Source organism: Artemia sp. Qi Xiang Cuo, chromosome 4 (genome assembly GCF_049724085.1).
Source record: "Artemia sp. Qi Xiang Cuo chromosome 4, ASM4972408v1, whole genome shotgun sequence".
Lineage (NCBI taxonomy): Eukaryota > Metazoa > Arthropoda > Branchiopoda > Anostraca > Artemiidae > Artemia > Artemia sp. Qi Xiang Cuo.
In genome coordinates this window covers 26,142,785-26,165,122 of record NC_142797.1, presented here as the reverse complement: position 1 = coordinate 26,165,122, position 22,338 = coordinate 26,142,785, and the positions used below count along the sequence as shown (strand labels likewise).

Below are 22,338 nucleotides of genomic sequence, written 5' to 3'. Positions count from 1 at the left end.
AAAATATCTACCGCCCACTGAAGATACGAGCATATTTATGGCACCGGTTACTTTTGCAGAATTTCAAAAGGTCATTAAGAATTTAAAAAATGGTAATTCATTGGGATATGATGAACTTTCAACTAATTTGCTAAAAAATATTGCAGGTGTAATTTGTGAACCATTGCTTCATATTTTAAATTTATGTATTTTCTCAGGTACATTTCCTAAAAGATGGAAAATTGCTCGTGTAATACCATTGCATAAAAAAGGAGATAAATCTGATACAAATAATTATCGTCCTATTGCAATTTTATCACCATTGTCTAAAGTATTGGAAAAAATTTTAAAAGGAAGGATTACTAATTATCTAGATAAAATAATTTTTTTTACCAAATATCAGTTTGGATTTAGGGCAGGCCATTCGACGGAACAAGCAGTTGCAGCTCTTGTATTAGAAATAAATGACTGCTTAGATAGTAATTATCATGTATCTACTGTTTTTTATGATGTTAAAAAAGCATTTGACACTTTAAACCATGAAATTCTTTTTGATAAAATGGAAAATTCCGGTATAAGAGGGAAAGGACTAGATATAATAAGATCATACCTTTATGGACGTAAAATCGTGGTAGATGTTGATGGACATTTGTCTAGTTTAAATGATCTTGAAGATATTGGTGTCCCACAAGGATCGGTATTAGGTCCGCTTTTATTTTTGATGTATATTAATGATCTTCCACGATGTTTGCAGGGAAATAATGGTCTTGCAATTTTATTTGCAGATGACACAGCTGTTTCTGTTAAAGCGAAGGATTCATCTACATTAATTCAAAATTTGTTTAACACTGTTAGTTTCAGTTAATCGATGGTTTGTTTCTAATTATTTAGTACCGAATTTTAAGAAGACTGAATTTATGGTTTTTGGTCATTCAAAACGTGCTACTAAAAAAATTTCATGTCAGGAGCTTCAAGTTGGTGAGCATAAAATACGTAGAGTTCAATCGTATCGTTATTTAGGAGTTTTTATTGATCCCCTTTTGTCATTTCAAAATCATATTGATCATTTAAGGGTGAAACTTTCGCAAAATATTGGGTCTATGTATCGTTTGCAACATGTTTCTCCATTTTCAATTTTAAAAATAATTTATCATTCTTTGATTGCTCCTTATTTAAATTATTGCACAATTATTTATTTAAATACTTTTTGGACGCATATAAAACCCCTACAGATCCTTCAAAACAAAGCAGTGAGAATACTTGGAAATTTTTTACATCGTCCATCAAAACTTAGAGATGCATCGGAAAATGAAACATTATTTCTTTTCTTGAATTTATTAGATCTGAAACATATAAGCGAACTTAATATATCTATATGGCATTTTAAAATACAAGATCCTAATAGTTATTTTTATGAAAAATCTCTGTTGATTCTGCCCCCTCCTTCGGCTCTTAGGTGTTCTGGAACATATCGAATTCCCTTTGTTAATTGTGAAAGATCTAGATTTTCAATTAGATACCAAATACCATTTATTTCAAATAAATATAGGCTGAAAGATAGAATTCAAATTGAGGCATCATTTCGGCAAATATCAGTTCTAAGGAAGAAAATATTAAAATTATGTATTGACCTGTGATGGTGGAATAGAATATTTTTATTATTATTATTATTTTTTTTTGTTTATATTTGTTACCCATGTTGGGATAGCCTTCTGTGCCTCACTTGTACAGCGTTTGTTTTATTTATGTTTGTTATGTTTTTTGTTTTTTTCTTTAACCAGGTTTTTTTTTTCTTTCTCTCTTTTGTTATGATGAGAAATTGTTTTTTTTTTGTTTTTTACCCAATTTTACGAGCTTTGCTCTCTGTTGGGGGTATGTATTTTTTGTTATGTTGAATTAATTAAATAAACAGTAAACAGTAAACAGTATTGGATGTGTTTGAGTCTAGGGCAGTTAGAAAGGGCGTGGAAGGATGCTGGTTGCCCTCCAATTACTTTTGACTTTTATAAACGGCATTACAACTTTCAATTTCCAATCGAATGATTCCCACCCGAAGTTTCTACAATAACTCCTTCCATATGAAGTGGCCTCGTGACCCACGGATTACTGTCCAGTCAAAATAGTTAAGCCACACAGCTTCGAAGGCAGTAATATATTACATATATATTTAAATCGATAGGTCTATCAAATAAAGAAAATAATTTATTTTATTGTATTTCTCAATCATTTATCATTACCTAAATAATGTCCGAATTTAGTATAAATCCGTAAAACAAATTTTCTAAAACAAAATTATTTAAACGTCTGATGATTTGTTTTCCTTTCTAAAACAGAAAATATATTGCTATATACTTACCATATGCTTAGCCAAACAAACTTACCATATGCATAGCCAAAACAACAGGGATGTATATTGTAAAGTAAGAAGTTTTGTACTGGGCGATGACAGACACCTGCTCTCTTGTAACTTTTGCAAAATCTATTTTGCCATTTGTTGTGTAGGAGTGCATATCAATCACTTGACCAAGGTTTGTTTTATGTAAAACCTAAAAAATAAAATATTTCTCAGACCTACTGAACATTGAAGGCTAGAACCACTCTGATTTATTGTGAATTAAAATGGTTCTAGAGCAAGGGCTTCAGACCCTTTGCCAGGTCTGCAGCATTTTTATTCCTACTTCTCAAACTGGCAAATCCCTTGAAATTTGTTTTCATATACTGTGGGAAATACCATTTTATTAATATGCAAAAAGCCAAATGTTGTGGGTATTTTTATAAGAAATCCTTTCATAAATTACGCACAAAACGCTTTATGGGTGTTCAAAGACATTCGGCGCCTTCAATCTTACTTGAGATTCTCAAGATGTAGTCTTGTCTCGAATAAAAAAATAATTTTTTTTATTTTTCCTCTTATGAAACCCCTATTTTTTATTTTACATAAGACGGTTGGGACTTATGATAGTCAAAAGTATGGGATTGCTTATTTTTTACATCAATTGCGCTTGTCAAGAATGATAGAAACTATACGGTAATACGGTAATACAATTTCCTATTATTTTGGGCCAGAAAAACACATTTGCCTCTTAAACTGCTAACTTCTATGTGAAATTTGTGTAAAACTTTAATTTAACATGAACCGTATTAAAGTAATGTATTGAATTTTCTGGTATTTCCTTTTACGCCTTTCATCTAAATTCTCCGCTATGCTTAGTATTGATACCCAAATCAAAAACCTGGTACTTTCTATCTTACTAGATTCTCAAGATTTAGTCTTGAGGCAAATAAGGAATATGTCTTTTATTTTTCCTTTTACGAGATCCATCTTAATTAGTCCCTTTTTCTTTTTCCATAAGGTGGTTGAAACTTATGGTCGTAAAAAGTATGGAATCGATCATTTGAATGGACATTTTTAGTTCAAGTGTACTTTTCAAGAATGAAAGAAAGTGTAGCTTTTTTTGAAAGTGTAGTTGGGCTTGGGGATCAAAGGTCTGTTAACGTTTGTATTCTTACGGGCAAAAACCGTTGTCAAATTTCACTAATTACTTCTGCTAAAAAATATTTCACTGTTCAGCGTGGGAACACTGATAAAAATTTGATACAGCCCTAAGAAGTTCGAAATTTTGAAACAACCAAAAACAAAATCTTAGAATATCTCGGTTTTCAGGTGTAAGTAGACCTAAAAAGGGTAAAACTAAGACCTAAGTGGGCAAAAACTGCTTTATTTTCATATCCTTAGCAATTGGAGTACGAAGCCTAGCTTACCTTTTCAAATACTCTTAGTACGTCCAAATAATAGGGTTTGTTATAAAAATATTTCTTGAGAAATTCAAAGACTGCTGAAACCATGAATAGTCCGTCATTGGTTGCTTTTGTTCCTAAGTTATTGGTTCTATACCAACAATCTTTACCTCTTCGTGTGTATGCTTCGTCCATCATGTCATCAATCAAAAGAAGTCCCGACAGGAGCTGCAAAAAAAAAAATAACATATATCGCTTATATTAGTCTACTGATGCTAGAATTTGGAATAAAAAAGAAACTAAGAAAGAAAAAAAAAATCAATTTTCCAATCGTGAAATTTTCCCCACGACAGTGAATTGATTGAAATTACCAAGTAAACTTTCACATTTCGGCAGGGGGGGGGGGTAAGGCTCAAGGTTTTTATTGCTTAGACGTATTAAAGTCTGAACTCCATCTGGTAAATTTATTGATACTTGGACACTAGTTCATACTTACTATCAAGTGTAATTTGGGTTTGAGATCCCATTTTTGTAAATGTGCTCAAGGCAATAGTTTAGGAGCACTTTCCTCTTCCCTTGGTATGAAAATCGTCGGAACGGCTGAGACTCCCTAAAGGCATAATAAGAAAATAGCTCTTACTCCCACACTGTTTGGAGGATATCTAACAATCATAGGCAGCGCAATAGTGCTGCCTAAGTAAAGAACGATGTTGGCACAATGCATTATTTATTTATCTATATATTTTTTTTATCCATACTCGGGCACTTCGTATCGAAGGAGTTGTCGTAGAAACTTCGAAAAGGGCTCATTCGATTGGAAATTGAAGTGGCTAGTGCCCTTTTTAATAGTCGAAAGTGATTGAAGGGCAACTAGCCCCCCACGCCCACCATTCCCCCAAACACATCCAATCAAAATTTTGAGATATCCATTTTGTTCAGCGTAGTTGATATCCAGATAGAAAATATGTTTTTGAGGAGGAAACTCCCTCACAACCCTCGGGGCAAGGGTTTTAAGTTATGCCCTGAGGGACTATAAGAACGATGTTGGCACAATGTATTATTTATTATTTTTTTCCCTTTAGAGCAGAGCACTTCGTATTGAAAAAGTTGTCGTAGAAACTTCGAAAAGGGTTCATTCAATTGGAAATTGGAGTGGCTTGTGCCCTTTTTCATAGTCCAAAGGGATTGGAAGGCAACTAGCACCCTTTCCACGCCTACCGTTTCCCTAAACATATCCAATCAAAATTTTGAGATATCCATTTTGTTCAGTGTAGTTGATTTCCAGATTGTTAGAGTGGGAAGGTATGGGTGTCATCACTTATTGCTGCAAAAATGGTGCTACACCACTTACTGGAGGGAAAAGCCCCCGGTGGCACCAAATTATAATGGATGCCTGTGTCTACCGCACCGGTTCTGTAAATATCGGGTTTGTTAATACCCAATTTACAGTATACCCTGCCCCAGGGTATGATTACGCTATCGAGCGGTCAAATAGCCACTTTAAGGCCAAGAGTGTACCTGACCTGGGTCACCACTAAAAAAATCTCTAACTATCTCTTTGGAGGTAACGAACCCCCATGTCAATATAATAATGATGGTATCTCATAACTTTGTTCCTACCCTGTCTGGGTTCCGGGAAAATTAGTACACAGTTTGTAGGAGATATCTTACTTGTAATCTTCCAAAGGTCACATATCACAAGAGGAATAGGCCCCGAACGGGGTTTAAGTGCAGACTAACTGAAAAATAATATTCATTCTGTACACAAACTTTGCGTAGGGGTGGACCTTCGCTTGGCCCTGGCCAATCCTCTAAATCCCCATTCAAAACCATTCTACTTTTTCTCAACTTTACCTTTCAATGACTCAGACCAGGAAGTCCAAAATAGAATTTAGATCAAAGCTTACTTGTTGCGAAAGAATCTGACTTAGCAACCAGTATTCAACTTGCGATTAAGAATTATCTTATAGGCAAATATAATTAAAAAAATGAAAATGGGTCATTTATCTAAAAAGAAAAGCAGCAGGGGTAGAACCCCAACACCTTCCCCCGTAAGATAAATGATCACCCACGCGCCAAGCTGGTCCACCCTTACAAATAAACCACTTAACTTCAAAATCACAAAACTTGTCAATCTTCTGTTCTTCCTTCTTTTGTACATCTCCACTGCAGCTAACCGTTGGCTTATGGCTTCATGACGATACCATTCCCTTGGCTTTGTTCCATTGCCATGCCGTATTTCTGTCCAACCAATCAAAGCTATTGTGAGTAGAGCTCTATTCATCAAGCTTGGGATTTCAAAGAAGGAAAAATCCACGAGATTTGTGGCACTTTGTCTTGCACAGCAAAATAAAAGATTTCTCGTTCACACGAAATGTACATTTGAGAGGAGCAGACAATCACTTTCTGGCACATTCGATGATGCCAGCCATCATGAAAAATTGGCTGTGCTAGCCTCTCAATTTCCATCTGCGGAAACAACCCCACATCTCAATTAAACTGTAAATTGCCCCTTGGCATAATTCCAAATAATCTAAGGTCGAAAATGCATAGGCCTGTGAAAAAGATAAGAGTATAGGGAAATCGTCTAAAAATTTGAGCGAATCACTAATCAGTTCAATCTGGGTTCCCTCCCCTGGGATGATCAAATGAAGAATATGCGTTGATGCTAATTCAGGATGAAATTTGGATACATCTCCCACTGAATACAATTTGCCGGAAATAATTGTCGGTTTTCATGAAGAGAAAAACTATGAATAGGATTATCGGACAAAGGTTTGGGCGAGATGTGAAGTGACTGGGAGAGAGTATTTCCCAAGGACTCCAGATCAGAGAGGCAAAACCTTGGTAAAGGGATCACAACTCGTCCGCCAGTTGTGCATTGAGGAAAAGGGCTATCTTTCGTGACTTCCCGCAGGGGATCTTCCCGAAGGGATTCCTCCCCTCATAAAGGATCGACATATCTTCTGAGTTGATAGTACTAATCTCAGATTCCTTCCCAAGTTTTTCCAATCCGACTCGACATTCAATATCTCCCAACTTTTCCCCAACCCGTTGTAGGTCGTTCTTCTTTATTTTGTAATCATCTTGTTTTGTTCCCCATAGGTCTTAGACCTCTTCCCCCTATTATTTATGTTATCAAGGCACAACCCATCCAACTTTTTATTTTTCTCCTTATTATTTATGTTATCAAGGCAGAGCCCATCCAACTTTTTATTTCTCGCCAATGCCGGCTGAATCTTCAAATTTTGTCTCTTTTTTGCATTTCTCTTTTCATCTCTACTTTTCTCAAACCTTCCAATCGCGAATATTAAATCATCATTAAATCTGAATTGGACACCAGCCTCCGCTATCTCTGGCTGCCTTCCTTTATTGTAGTTCCGTTTTGCATCTTTTTTCTCTCTTTTAGTTTTCTTTACTTTTACCGCAGAAACAAATATTTCGTCATCAAATGGGAACTGAACTCTGACATTTGGTTTTTCATATCGTGCTAAAATTTTTCGAATTTTACGAGGAAAAGCGTGTACAATAAATTTCATCTCCTTTTTCTCTGGTACAATCAGCGCTTCATTTTGGCAAACATTTTTTGGCGTCTCTCACTCGTTAAAAGTGTTCTCAAGTTTTCCATTTTCTGAAAATTTCCAGGAAAAATCATTTTCGCGCGTCTTATTTTCACTATTATGTTGTCTTTTTAATTCCGCATCCCATTTTTGTAGATTATCAATATTTTGAACACGAGTATCAAGTATTTTGTTTTTCCGACAGGGCGGCACATCCTCTCAATTTGTTTTATGAGCGGGTCCACCTCCCCCCGTATTCAACGAAGTTGTGTATATTTTCCGGGCTTCTAACCCATGCCGTTCTCTTATACGTTTGAAAATGTTTGCCTGCAATTATTTGCATTAGTTCTCTTCTATCCTCTCTATCTGCCTCTTCCTTTCGTTCTCTGACTACTGTATCAGCCTCTTCCTTTCGTTCTCTGGCTATTTTATCAGCCTCTTCCTTTTTTCTCTAGCTATTCCAATATTCTCTCTTTCTTCTCTATCTTCCTTCTCTTTTCGTTCTCTGGCTATTCTTTCTTCGTTCATGAAATTTAATATATATTGTGTCATATCTACATGACTACTTTTTCGTGAGCCCTGCTGGATCTCGATTCAACACTGCTCCTTCTAATCAGACTACTTTGATTCCGTCTGTCATTATTTCTTCTTAATTCATTTTCTGAATCTGTTCACTCTCTATCCGTATTTTCTCTTACCCGTAATTCCCCTTCATTGGGCACAGCCTCTGAGGGGTGAGTTCGTCTTGTTTTTTCACATATTATTTCTTCCTTGTTTATTTTGTACCCCCTCCTTTTACCTTTTTACCGCGTATACTTCTTTCCAATTATATTATCTCTTAATCAATTAGTCAATCTTGGCAAGTTTAACAATTGACACACGCAAAAATTATGATGCGCAATTACTATTGTTTATATCAGCGCCCTGTAATGAGATTCAGCAATTTTTCAAATAACCGGAATATCTAGACTTCATGAGGGAATAACGAATTCTTTTGCAGCAAACAACTTTACGCGAGTGAAATATATCTCCGAAAAACGAATTAACAGGGGTTGGACGAGAAAGTAAACCGAAAAACCGCGCGAATATTCCACTAGTGAATTAGCTGTACTAAACTCAAACAGGGGAAGTACCCTGTAAAACATATCACTTATCCTCCCTGGATACTCGTACTCCAAATATAATCTCCTCCTAGGCAGATTACTCAATAGGACAGGTGCCTCCCACCTTCCTTGTCCAATGTGCGCACAAACTGACAAATCCTCCTAATTTGCCGTCTTCAATACTCTTATAACCTTCGTCACTGAAGATTATATCTAAGTCCACCAATTCAATCAAATAATAACCCAACTTTCAACGTTTTCTTATTTGTCCTTAAACCCTGTAATACTTTTCAATCCGGAGATTCCCTCACTGTAAACTCAACTAAATTAATTTCACGTTATTCTTTTTTATTTTTTTATAACAAGGCACAGCCCATTATAGACCTTCGTAATTCTATTAATTGATTCTGTATTTTTTCTCTCTATATGTAATCACAATAGGCCACTCTGTAGGCTAAATTAACTTGTCTCTTCGAAAACGTGGAATTCTTTTACTATCAGTGCTGTTGATAGCTCCTTTTCTTGCTGCCATCAGTTTTGGAGTGGTAAGGTACGGGTGTCACCACTTATTGGTGCAAAAAAGGTGCTACACCACTTACTGGAGGGAAAATCACCCGGCGGCACAAAATTATAATGGGATGCCCGCGCCTACCACACTGGTTCTGTAAATATCGGGTTTGGTAATACCCAATTTACAGTATACCCTGCCCCAGGGTATGATAACGTGATCGAGCGGTCAAATGGCCACTTTAAGGCCAAGAGTGTACCCGACCCGGGTCACCACTAAAAATCTCTAACTATCTCCTTGGAGGTAATGAACCCCCCTGTAGATATAATAATGACGGTATCTCGTAAGTCTGTTCTTACCCTGTCTGGGTTCCGGGAAAATTAGTACACAGTTTGTAGAAAATATCTTACATTTAATCTTCCAAAGGTCATATATCACAAGAGGAATAGGCTTCCCCACATGGGGTTTAAATGTAGACTGACCGAAAAATAATATTCGTTCTGTACACAAACTCTACGTAGGGGTGGACCTTCGCTTGGCCCTGGCCAATCCTCTAAATCCCCATTCAAAGTCCATTCTACTTTTTCTTAACTTCACCTTTCAATAACTCAGACCAGGAATTCAAAAATAGAATTTATTTCAAAGCTTACTTATTGCGAAGGAATCTAACTTAGCAACCAGAATTCAAGTTAGGTATAAAAATTATCTTAAAGGCAAATATAATTACAGAAAAGAAAATGGATCGTTTATCTGAAAAGAAAAGAAACAGGGGTGGAACCCCAACAGAGATAGAAATTAAATTTTTGAGGAGGACACTCCCCCAAACCTTCAGGGCAAGGGTTGTAAGTTATGCCCTGGGGGCACATAAGGTTTTTATAGAAGGCGTTGTCGTAGAATCTTCAAAAAACGCTCATTCTATTGGAAATTCAAAGGACTAGTGCCTTTTTTAATAGTCGAAAGTGATTTGAGGGCAACTAACCCCCCTCTCACGACCACCTTTTCCCCAAACACATCACATAATAAATTTGAAATTTTCATTTTATTCAACGTAGCTTAAAAGTCCGGAAATTAGGTCTCAGAGGAAGAAGAACCCCGACAACCCTCAGAACCAGTGTTGTAAGTTATGCATGCGGTGCATACAAGTTTTTTATAGAAAGTGTTGTCGTAGAAGCTTTAAAAAGGGCTCATTCGATTGGAAATTGAAATGGCTAGTGCCCTTTTTAAAAGACGAAAGTCATTGGAAGACAACTAACACCTATTCCACGCCCACCATTTCCCCAAACATATCCAATCAAAATTTTGAGAAAGCCATTTTGTTCCATGCAGTTTAAAGTTCAGGAAATTATACCTTTGAGCTGGAAACTTCCCCAGAGACTTCAGGGCAAGGGTAATAAGTTTTGCCCTGGGGGAATATAAGTTTTTATTGAAACCTTTGTCGTAGAAACTTCAAAAAGGGCTCATTCGATTGGAAAGTTCAAAGGTCCAGTGCCCTTTTTAGTAGCCGAAAGTGATTTGAGGGCAACTAATCCCTCTCTCACGCCTACCTTTCCCCCTAAAACATCCAATCAAAATTTTTAGATAGCCATGTTGTTCAGCGTAGTTTATTTCCAGATAGAGATTATCTTTTTGAGGAGGACACTCCCCCGCAGCCCTCAAGGCAAGGGTTGTAAGTTATACCCTGGGGGGCATATAATGTTTTTTATAGAACGCTTTGTCGGAGAAACTTCAAGAAGGGCTCATTCGATTGGAAATTGAAATGGCTAGTGCCCTTTTAAATAGTCGAAAGTGATGGGAAGGCAACTAACATCCCCTTCCACAACCACCATTTCCCCAAACATATCCAATCAAAATTTTGAGATAGCCATTTTGTTCCAGGCAGGTAAAAGTTCAGGAAATTACACCTTTGAGCAGGACACTCCTCCCACAGTCTTCAGGGCAAGGGCTATGAGATGTGTCCTGGGGGCATATAAGGTTATTATTGAAATCTTTGTCATAGAAACTTGAAAAAGGGCTCATTCGATTGGAAATTCAAAGGGCTATTGCCCTTTTTAATAGTCGAAAGTGATTAAAGGGCAACTAACCCTCCTCTAAAGCCCACCTTTTCCCCAAACACATCCAACCAAAATTTTTAATAGCCATTTTGTTTCACGCAGTTAAAAGTTCAGGAATTTATGCCTTTGAGCAGGACACTCCCCCCACAGTCTTCAGGGCAGGGGTTATGAGTTATGCCCTGGGGGCATAAAAGTTTTGTAAATTAGTTTTTTAAGGATGACAGCCCCTCCCCCCCACAAACCTCATGGTAAGGTTTGTAAGTTATGTCTTGGGGGCATGTAAGGTTTTTATAGAAAACGATGTTCTAAAAACATCAAAAAGGGCTCATTCAATTGGAAATTGAAAAGACTAGTGCCCTTTTAATAGTCTAAAGGGATTGAAGGGCAACTAACCCCTCTCTCACGACCACCATTTCCCCAAACACATCCAATCAAAGTTTTAAGATATCGAATTTGTTCAACGTAGTCAAAAGTTCTGGAAATTAGGTCTTTTAGGATGATAACCCCCTTAGAGCCCCTTAGTCATTTTGTTCAACGTAGTTGAAAGTTCTGAAAATTATGCATTTAAGGATGACAAACCCCCCAGAGCCCCCAGGGCAAAGGTTGTAAGCCCTGGGGGCATATAAGGTTTTTATAGTTAGAGTTGTCGTAAAAACTTCAAAAGAGGTCTTTTAATTGGGAATTGAGAGGGCTAGTGCCCTTTTTAATAGTCGAAAGTGATTGGAGGGTAACTAACCACCCTCTCACACGTGACATTCCCCTAAACACATCCAATGAAAATTTTCAGATAGCTATTGTGTTCAACGTAGTAGAATGCTCTGTAAATTAGGTCTTTGAGGGTGACAACCCTCCCCCCCCCAGCCCTCAGGGAAAGGGTTGTAAGTTATGCCCTGGGGGCATCTAAGGTTTATGTTGAAAGCGTTGTCGTGGATACTTAAAATGGGCACATTTGATTGGAAATTGAAAGGGCTAGTGCCTTTTTTAATAGTTGAAAGTGACACTAACACCCCTCTCATGCCCACCATTTTCCCAAACACATCCAATCAAAATGTTGAGATAGCCATTTTGTTTAACGTAGTTGAAAGTTCTGGAAATTATGTCTTAGAGGATGACAGCCACCCACACAGCCCTTAGAGTAAGGGTTGTAATTTATGCCCCAGGGGGCCTATAAGGTGTTTATAGAAAGCGATGTCGTAGAAACTCAAAAACGGCTCATTTGATTGGAAATCGAAAGGGCTAGTGCCCTTTTTAATAGTCGAAGGTGATTTGAAGGCTTGAAATTTTGATAGTAAAGATCGATGTGGGTATACTGTATGATTTTATTTTGTCGTTGTTGCTTAGAACAGGGCACTTCATATCGAAGGAGTTGTCGTAGGAACTTCGAAAAGGGCTTATTTGATTGAAATAGAAAGGGCTGATGCCCTTTTTAATAGCCGAAAGTAATCGGAGGGCAATTAATCCCCATCCCACGCCCACCTTCCCATTTGCCTTTATTATTAACAACTAAATGTAGCCTTAAGATTAAATCAAAATGCACTATGTTAATGCTAATTCCTAGTAAGGCATCTCAGCAGTATCTCAAGAACGACTGAGGGTATTATGTTCCAGCTTTTGGGGGTACTTCTGCTCTTAAAATTTAACCAAGTCAAAATAGCATAAGTGTATCCAAGCCAACAAAGAAAGTAAGCAGATTTTTTTGCGAATGGTATCAAGTTTTCCATTTCAGGTCAACTAGAGGAGGTAGGAAACTAAATTAAACACCACTATTTGTGTCCAGATTTTTAAACGTGTTTATTTTGTTAGAAATTGCTGAAAATTTTTCTCCAAAATAGAAATAGCAGGCCAAACTATAAAGTCTTAAAAAAACGAAAAAATTTAAGTATTATTTTCTTTTTCCCTGAAAAGACTATGTCAATATAAAACAAACAGGAATCAATTAAAAAAAACTTTTTCCACAAAATAAGTTTTTCAAAGAAAAGTAAAGAACTCCATTAAACAAAAAATGACCAAAAATAAAACCAAATAATCTACGTAGCGTGAAACTACCGCAAATCAGTATCGATAAATAAATTGAACCCAAAACGAACACAAATTACAATAAATAACCGAGTCAAACTCAAAACGAGCAGAAATTAACATAAGTTGGGCTCAAAACCCCTATGCCTTCCCAAGGCAGGAACATAATTTGTACTTTACTGAAAAAATACAAATGAATGAGTATTGTCAGTTCAATATAAATATACTGATATTTAGTAATCAAAATGTTAATGATATTTCATTTATTAAAGTTATAAAAGTAAGAACATTTATATTTTTTTTTTCAGTAAAGCGGTTTATCAAAGATAATGACTAGAGTTTTCTCCAGCTCGATTAGCACGCTCGCTAGCGTGCATAAGTGTAGAATAAACACACCAGATATCGCTTGGGTTGTGGTTAATCCTTGGCAAAAAACGAATATTCGATTTTCCCGGATAAGATAGCTTTTGGTGCATTGACAACATAAAGGCCAACCAGCTCATGTATGAGCTTTTGAAAAAGCCAGATATGCACCAGAGCGTTTCATCCTCCATTCATTGTCATAAGTGTCACTGTTATTTGTCAAGCAAACAAAAGTCCTTGGTTGCGACTTAGCGGGTTTTTGGTAAGTGTAGAAGGGCAGGGTGCCGATTGACTTCATCTCATCTCCACGTACTTTTTTTCTTGGCACTTAAAGCTCCGTTGCCGGAAACTCAGGTGTAGACACTTCAATAATACCCATTCCATGAAAGGTATTCAGGCCGTCCATAGCAGCAATATTATAATCGACTTTTTCTCCTACATACTGAAAAAAAGTGCTTTCTCTTTGGACTCTTCCAACAACGTTTGATATACTGCTCCACATCTCTCAAATCTTTTTACCTCTGAGTACGAAGAGCAGAAGCCGAGATTGTGCAGTGTGTCCATTAAAAATCGGGATGAAAAATGGTGGTGAAGCTGCTAAGCCAATCCTATTTGTACAGGAGACATTAAACCCCGTTGTCTGCATGCCTGCATTATAGCGTGTCCGATAGAAGATATTAGACGAGGCGTGTCTACACTTATCGATGAAAGTAGTAGACAAAGAGATGGGCACACGAAGTTCAAACACTTCTCTACTAACGATATTTCGTTAAGAAATTCGTAGGAATCCTTCCTGGTCCTTCCTGGTTTGATTTCACTTCTCATTATTCTTCCAACGACTTTGATGAGCTGATCCCTTTCTCTGTTTTCACTATCTGCTTTCACCTCTTGATGATATTCTCGTAATATCTTGTCAACCGTATCTCTAAATATTACGAGCGCCTATTTCCCGTTTGAATCGGACACAACCACTCGTTCGCCATACTCAGTGACTAGCAAATCCTTGGCTTGACGTAAGTTGTATGTCAAATTATCACAGTTAGTTTCAGAGAGAATATGAGCCGCCTTTCTTAAAATGATCGTCAGAGGTACAGGTTCTTAACTGTTGGCATAGCACCGAGGCGCTTCTTCGCGAGCGGCTTTCCTTGCACTATCGCACGGTCTTCCCTTCTGTTTGTTTGGTGGAGGTACGTCCCTCACTTCTGCTTGACCTCAGGTTTTTTTAGGAATCTTTTTTCCTGTCCTGAACCTTACGGAGCATATTTGATGATAAACGGCATCTTCTGCATGAAGATCAGAAGTATTTGAATTTATCCGACCAAACACTGTCGCGGCCCACTGATCGTTCCTGCTCTTACACATTTCACTAATCAAGCAGTCGAAGCTATGAGTTCGTACTGCATAAGTTTCAGCAAATTCGCGACTTGTGATCTTGTATAATTTCACTGCTAGACCACAAAATAGAAAGTTCTTCGAAAAATCAAAGCTTGGAGCTGAAGATCTAGTCGGGGGAACTGCAACCGGTTCTTTCTGCTCAAGTTTCCTCTGAGCGTTCTTTTCTCTGTCGATCCGACGTCTGTCACTGAAGTTACGACGACACGCGGTGTGGACTTCATTTCCGGTCGTCACAGTCATGCTACTACCTCTTTCTTCGCTTGAGCTATTCACGGCATCGGCTTCTTTCTCGTATAATATGGGAGTGTTTTCACCGGGTTTGATGCTTCTTTGGCATATCGGGCAGACCATGTTTTTTTCGTTGACGGTTCTGGAAGAAAAAGAGACTACTTAATTTATTTATTTTATTTATTTAATATACATAAAAATACAAAAAAATTAACCCCCAACAGAGAGCAGAGCTCGTAAGATTAGGTGTGTAAATAATGGGACATACACAAAACGAAACTTCTCGTAATAATAATAATAGCAAAATTAACTTAATTAACAAAAAAAAAAAATAACAACGAAAACTTTGAAAACAAGGACTAAAAGAAAAGAAGGGAGAAAAGAAATACTGGACAGGAAAGAAATTCTGAGAAAGAGGGGCATGGGAGGCCGTCCCACCATGGATCCAAACGAAATGAATTCGGTATAATCCCGAACCAAACGGTTTTTCCATTAATTCATACCACTTGTTTGTTCAGTCAATCCAGGCACAATCAAATCAAAATACAACCCATCGACACCTAGAAGAACAAACTCAGCTTGAATGATACACAGTAGATGGCATTGCACAAATGAAGTTGAAAAGCAGAAACGATTATCCGCTCTATTCAAAAATCAGAACCATAATCCTAAACACTACCTCACTAAATACTTCTACTCAACGCTGGCGGATCTTCTGTCTTTTATTCGCGGAACTAAAAAAAAAAACGGCACAAACCTTGTATATAGCCTTGAATACGCCAGTATTATAGCAAGTACTATGGTAGATGGCTCCACTTATTATAAAGAATGACTCTAAGGAATGGAAACCGCAAACTGGGGGGGGGAGTGGAGTCTTGAATACTGGTTTGAAATTAAACTGTTTGAGACTCGTATTCTAAGGTGCCATTCCTAGCTTGATTGGAAATGGTGAATCAACTGATAAGTGATTAAAATAACTAGTTCATTTTGGTCACCTTTCACAGCCGTTTTGGATAAGATGAGTTATTTGACCACTTAAACTCAAGTTTTTAACTTCATTTTCGAATTCGCCACCATTGATTTCATAGGAAACTACCAAATAATCCAGAAGCCTCTTAATTTCAAGTTTTGAAATTAAGAGTTTATTGTCTTGTACCTAAACCTATAGAGGAGGGGCCAAATGAACATGTAAAATATTGTTCGCCATATGGATTAAAAGTTGTAGAAACGCTTACATAGGATAAAGCTACATTATAATTTAACAATTTTTTTTCGTATAGGATCCCTCTGGAATATAAAATTTTGGGGGAATTTGAGTCTGTTATTGAGTAAACTTGAGAATATTTGGGGAAGTATAAACAGGCGGCTTTTGGTTATGCCATAGTCAAATAAGGAACTAGTTAAATACTCGGAGAACCTAGGCATTTTTGCCATATTGAGGGGTTAAGAGAACTTATAAAAGGCGCAGAAGTTTCCCTAGATGAAATATATGAAACGAATAAATAGATGATAATTATAGAGTCTGACGAAGCTATCTAAGACAGTAGAACGTGCTGGATTTGCAAAAAATTCTCGGAAAACGACTAAAAACCAATAGAAAAACACTCAGTTAGGGACCATAATCATATTACAGGGAGTTTTTGAGTCATGGCACATAGTGTATGTAATTCCATCTTAAGGAGCAAGCTTTACATGCCAATTAACTTTCACAATCTTCTCCTATGATATAAAACATATTTTGCTAGGTTTCTTAAAGAGTCAAATCTTCAACTTTGAGTTTGCGCTTCTTGTTTAGACAAGTGAAAATATATGTCACTAAAAGTGTCATGGAAAAATGGTAATAATAGAAGATATAGCGTTCAATTTTGTTATACATTTAATTTTCTGCCGACATCTCTCGAAAGTCCAGTTTAAGTAGTATTGCCACTCTGCTTCCGATGACACCCATACGGACTACTCCTTTCTTCCATTGGTTCGATGGCGCAAGAAGAAGGTTTAACGGCGCATCCCTCTTTTGGCGAGAAGGTGCCGCAATTCTATGCAAATTATCACCCCTGGCAAGATTCCCAGGATTCCAAGTGTTTCAGTATTTTATTTTATATGATTAATCGGAGTGTGGTCGGGATAATAGGGAAATTAACAAGGGGAGCTCCTCGCACGTGTTTCTATCTGGCAAGACTCCGGCCCTGGGAAGGTTTAACATGCCCAGGCAAGATTTGACACATCCAGGCAAGATTCCAGCCCAAGCAAGATTTGACATGTCCAGGCACGATTTGGCACGTCCAAGCAAGATTTCCGCCCTGGCAAGATCTGGCATGCCCAGACAAGAGTCCTGGGTGTTTCAATTACTTGGAATGTGGTCGGTATAATTCACATGTAGTAATAACGGGAGATTAATAGGGGCTTTCTGGAAGTTAGATAAGTGAAGTTTCTAGCCCCTCGCACCTTTACAATGCGGTTAGTTGTTTCTACCGGAGCCCTTTGACGTCACGGCAGCCATAGAGAAATAGTATTGGATTTCTAGGACAGCCCTTTGACGTCACGACGGCCATAGGGAAAAAAAATGCTTTTTCTAGGCAAAATTCCCCATGTCTGAACGTTTATACATGTCCAAAATTGCCTCCTAGGTGGAAGAAGCCATATTGTTTTTTCTCCGATACAAGTTTAAACATGCTTCCCACCAACACTCCCCCACGTTGCTTTTCTATTAACAGCCTTAGAGTACTTTCCCTTCAAAGATCCCGGTGTGCTGGGAAGTCTATAAATAGGCAGGGTAAGGACTATTTCTCATCAGTCTCATATAACTAGTTGAAAACACAACAAGTATCTTAAATAATGGATAACTCCTACTAAAAAGTAAGTGCTTTTTTCTAGTATCTCCCCTCTCCCCACCAAAAAAAATCCTTCCACTTTGCGTTGTTTATACTCGTTTTAAAGCATAAAATACCCTCTTTTTACCGTGAAAACCCATCCCCCCAATTTGATAACAATTAATTTTTTTGAAAAGAAATTATTCGTTTCGTCAAAAATAGCGCTTTTTCTGCAGCCCCTTTCCTCTTCTCACATGTTTAAAACCTTAGTATGCGATTAATCAGAATAGAATGGTCTCTCTTGCGGTCTCAACAAAGACATCTGTTATTAAGAATGCGGAAAGGTTGCTTTTGCTGTCGATTAATAAACCTTACGAGGATGTGAAGCATTTACAAAATTCTAGGCCAGATTTCTTGCAAATTCTACTGGTTGGTTTTCTTGAAATAAAGGTTCTAGGGAGCTATTTTTCGATTATTCTCTGCCTATTAAAGACGGATTTTTTCTTTTTCTAGTGCATTTAAAACATTTCTTAAATTATATGTTTTTTTCTTCTAAATGGTAAAAATAGGAACATTTATTTCCACGCTGAGGCTACAGACTACTTATTGTCAGGTTTATTTCTCGCAATGCACGTATTAAATTTTTTTTTCTAAATGGTAAAAATAGGAACGTTTATTTCTATTCTATGGTTACTAACTGTTGGGTTTATTAATCACAATCTGTATAATGAAAATGTTTCATTTCTAAGCCTACTTTTTGCTTTCTTGAAAAGGGGACACCTATTTAAAAGCTTAATAGGGTTTGAATGTTAATAGCCAAAAAAAGCATTCTTTTTTTCTGTGGTTGTTGTAGGGGTTTCTAGAAGAGGGTATTGTTTTTATACTTGATTTCCCTTCTAAGAGCTCTAATGTATACTAAATTCTGTCTCTTCAACGTCCCCAAAACCTCACAGGAGAAATGTAGTCTCATCTATGCACCCTCATAACATCTCAGGGTCATCTGTGCGAGCTGTGAGACATATGCAAGCCCCTCTCCATCGATCCCCCATGCTGCCTAGTGAAGTTACAGCCCCGGCTGCACAAGCCCGTTATGGTAATGGCCCGGCTGCAAAAGATCGTGATGGAGATGATACAATCCATTTTAGCCCCAGTCCCACAGCAGGGCTTTCAGTGCAAGATACAATGCGTGACTCCTCTAGGCAAGCCGTAGGCCAAACACTGCCTCCTTGTTATGTAATATCTGAGCTATCAGCTACCCGTCAGGTCTCGGTTTATTCTCGTCAAGTGTCTCCATCAAGTGTCGAGCCTTCCATGCAAGATAAAATGGCTGGCCCCTCCAGGCAAGTCATAGATCAATCACTGGCTCCCTGTCGTGTAATTTTCAAGCCTCCAGCTTCCTGTCAAGTGTTGGATCAATTTGAAGACGTGAGTATATTTTTCAACCTAATAAAGCTATTTTCTACCTCTCATAGAGCCTTTTACTAGTTTCTTATCAACTTAATAATAATGAATTTTATATTCTCAGCCTACTAATGTCATTTTTTCACTCTTTTCTAATCTTTAAGTGTCTACCTTTGACTTTTCAGCTTATTTACCTCCCCCCCCCCTCCCCCTAGTTTTATAGACTCAGACTCCAACAGAAATAGCTAAAAAATAATATAATTTTTCAGGCTTTGAAGGATACTTTTACGCTAATAAGTGCTTACTCATTAGTTTTATCAATATTTATGGCTTTTCCTTAGAATATTAAAGCTTCAGGTTACATGCCCCCCTCCATACTTAGTTTTAAAGAAATCTAAATAAGGCTATTTTCAGCTTTTTTGGCCGATTTTAACTTGTCAGAGACATTGTCAGCTTTTTAATCTAAATTCTATTATTCATTTAAGAGCCTACTCGTTTTATATTCTACCTTTTTGCTAGAATATTGAAGTTTATGGTTATATCCCCCCTTGTTTTACACGACTCTGCCCTTTGAAATAAGTAAAATAAGGTTGTTCCTAGCCATTTCACTCTAATAATGTAATTTTTTTACGTGTCAAAGAAACTACTCTTTTCTAATCTTTAAGTGTCTACTTATTTAAGTTCCCCCCAGAAATAATGTCATTTTCACTCCTTTCTAATTTTTAAGTGTCTACTTATCTACTACCCCCTATTTTCAAGAGACTCCCCCCTCAAAAATAAGTAAATAAAAATGATTTTCATTCATTTTTCAAGCTAATAAAACTATTTTTTTTTATCTCTCAGAGACATTAAAAGGGTTATTCACTAAGAAGGTTATTTCAGGGATCCTAATAATGGGGTAGATATCAGAGTACACACCAGGGGGAAATGGCGGCATTCATTTTCAGGAAATATTTAAGAACGTGACTCAAAGAACTTAGGAGACATATGACCCTTCCCCCTTCCGGTTAGCTCTATTCATGACTATTTTTTTACTTTTTCAAGGCTGAAATTGAGCGGCTCATGGCCCAATTCATTGGGGGAGGACCAACACCCCCATAAGAAGCCACCGACGGATTGTTAGCCTGGGCTGATGCATTTATTACCAGATGGCCAGAGCTAAATTCCCCCTCGGTAAGACGGCTTTCAAACATAAGCTTTAAAATTCTTAACTGCTAGTAAGGAGGTCTAAGCTTTTAATAAAACCAAAAAGCATCTTTTCAGAGCCTTGTAACATTTATTATCAGTACTGTTGGCATAGGGGATACCTTTCAATGCTTCATGATATATACAAAGGATGCCCTATGGAAGGGACATTTCATTTATACCACTAGTATGGCCCAAAGGGGCCCTTTACATACATGGTCAGTAGTAGGGGGTCTAGAGTTCTAAGGGTGCATGATACCCTTTCATGATGCAATGATGCGTTCCAAAGAGTATTGAGGGCTAAATGAGTTGAAGGGCTTCATGGTACCCATAACACAATGATACATTCTATACTCATTCTCTCTTTTTCATAGGACCAACGTGTTCTAATAAGCTTATATGCTCTTTTTTTTTCTAGGTTAACAGAACACCAACACCTCAATTCCGCGTCAGTGTCTATCAAAGTGAACACAAGGGGGGTTTAAGTGCGGAACCGAGTCCGGCCAGTGTGGCTCCAACTAAGTTTAATTTAGATATTTTTGTGCGGGGTATCGGCCTTGATATCGACTATGAATGGGTTGAAGATCAGTTATCATCGAGTCAGGTCGAGACAACGCTCGCCATGGACAATGAATTAGGGGAGGAAAGTGGAGCTGGCTCGCCACAATTATATTTATCCGATACCGCTTTGCACAACATTCAGGTGTGTATGGCCGAGTTTTTTTATCCATTCAATTCCCTATCAAGTGGTAGTATTCATACGGATCCTATAGACCTCGCACACTCCTATGTCTGCATGGTTCGGGCACTTCTTGAAAACTATATGTGGGAGTCAGGAGAACGGGACTCTTTAAAAGCATCCATCACGTTTAAATAATTTTTTTAAATGCAAGTTTGGGTGTTTTGCGTGAGCATCACATAGAGACAAAGATGGAGACACTTCACCCAGATTTGCATAATTTTGAGGGTGATTTTTCGGATTGGGTGGGTGAAATTTCTAATAGGATGGAGGGGTATAATGAGAATGGGAGTGGGTTATCGATTTTATTTATTGAAAAATTAGAGCTTAACAATACTAAATTTAAAAAGGAATTTGTTTTAAGAGGTGGGAGGGGGAGTGGGGGTGTAAAATATAAAGCAAATTTAAAGGGGTGTCAGGGTTTACAACGATTTCGTTTCGACACAGGGCTTCAGTGTTTCAAATATTCCGTCCTTGTTGCAGGACATAAACCCTTGAAGAAGAATGGCATTAGTAAGACAAAGTTGGACGATTTGGCAGTTAATGGTTGTGAGGAAGGGTCTGAATTTCCAAAAGTAGATTTCCAAAGAGTAGTCGTTTAAAATGACATTATCCAACAAAACTTAAGGGGATTGACATTTTTAAAGGACAAACGAGCATTTAAAAGTTGGGGTTAAAATTTTACAGTTTGATGAAGAATGTAAAGAAGGGGAACTTAGTGATAAAAAGGGGGAATTTCTTCCGTAAGGGTACCGTCCATGAATCAGTGAAACACTGGGTATGGCTTCCTTACGAGCCTACCAAAGTTCCTGAATCAATTGGTCAATTTTTTTCCTATCCCCCATATTAGCAGGGTTTTAAGTGAGGGTAAGTCTGTCTAGGTAAGTCTCACTAGGGTTTAGTGAGGTGCGTCTGTCTAGGTTTTATACTGAATTAAAGTTAAATAATCATTTTAGATACTGCAAGCGTCATGGGTACCAGTCTGTGGAAACGGTTTCAGTGGGCAATGCTACCTTACGGTTCAAAAGCTTTCAGAACACGCTGTTGCAGAGAAACAAGGGTCATTGGATATTGAGGTTGCGCTAACGGATGTGTCGGATCATTCAAATTTGAATCGTGTGAAAATACATGAAGCCATTGCGATCTCTATTGCGCATGCACGACGAGATTCAAGTAATACCACGCAATTGGCAGATCTTATTGAGACGTTGGGTAGTGAAGATTGTGTTGGCACAGCCATGGTTGCTCCTATTAAGACAGCA

The 22,338-nt window shown here is 37.7% G+C and overlaps 1 protein-coding gene across 3 annotated transcripts in view; it reads right to left on the bottom strand.

Annotated features, from left to right (window-relative positions):
- LOC148952938 (uncharacterized) overlaps window positions 1–22,338 on the bottom strand; it is a 146,757-nt gene that overhangs the window by 22,904 nt on the left and 101,515 nt on the right. For all 3 annotated transcript variants that reach the window (XM_089087466.1, XM_089087468.1, XM_089087467.1), the window contains 2 exons: window positions 3,742–3,945; window positions 2,361–2,525 (listed from right to left, as the gene is read on the bottom strand). In XM_089087466.1, the coding sequence (XP_088943592.1) occupies window positions 2,361–2,525; window positions 3,742–3,945 (369 nt within the window). The remainder of the gene's footprint in view (window positions 1–2,360; window positions 2,526–3,741; window positions 3,946–22,338) is intronic.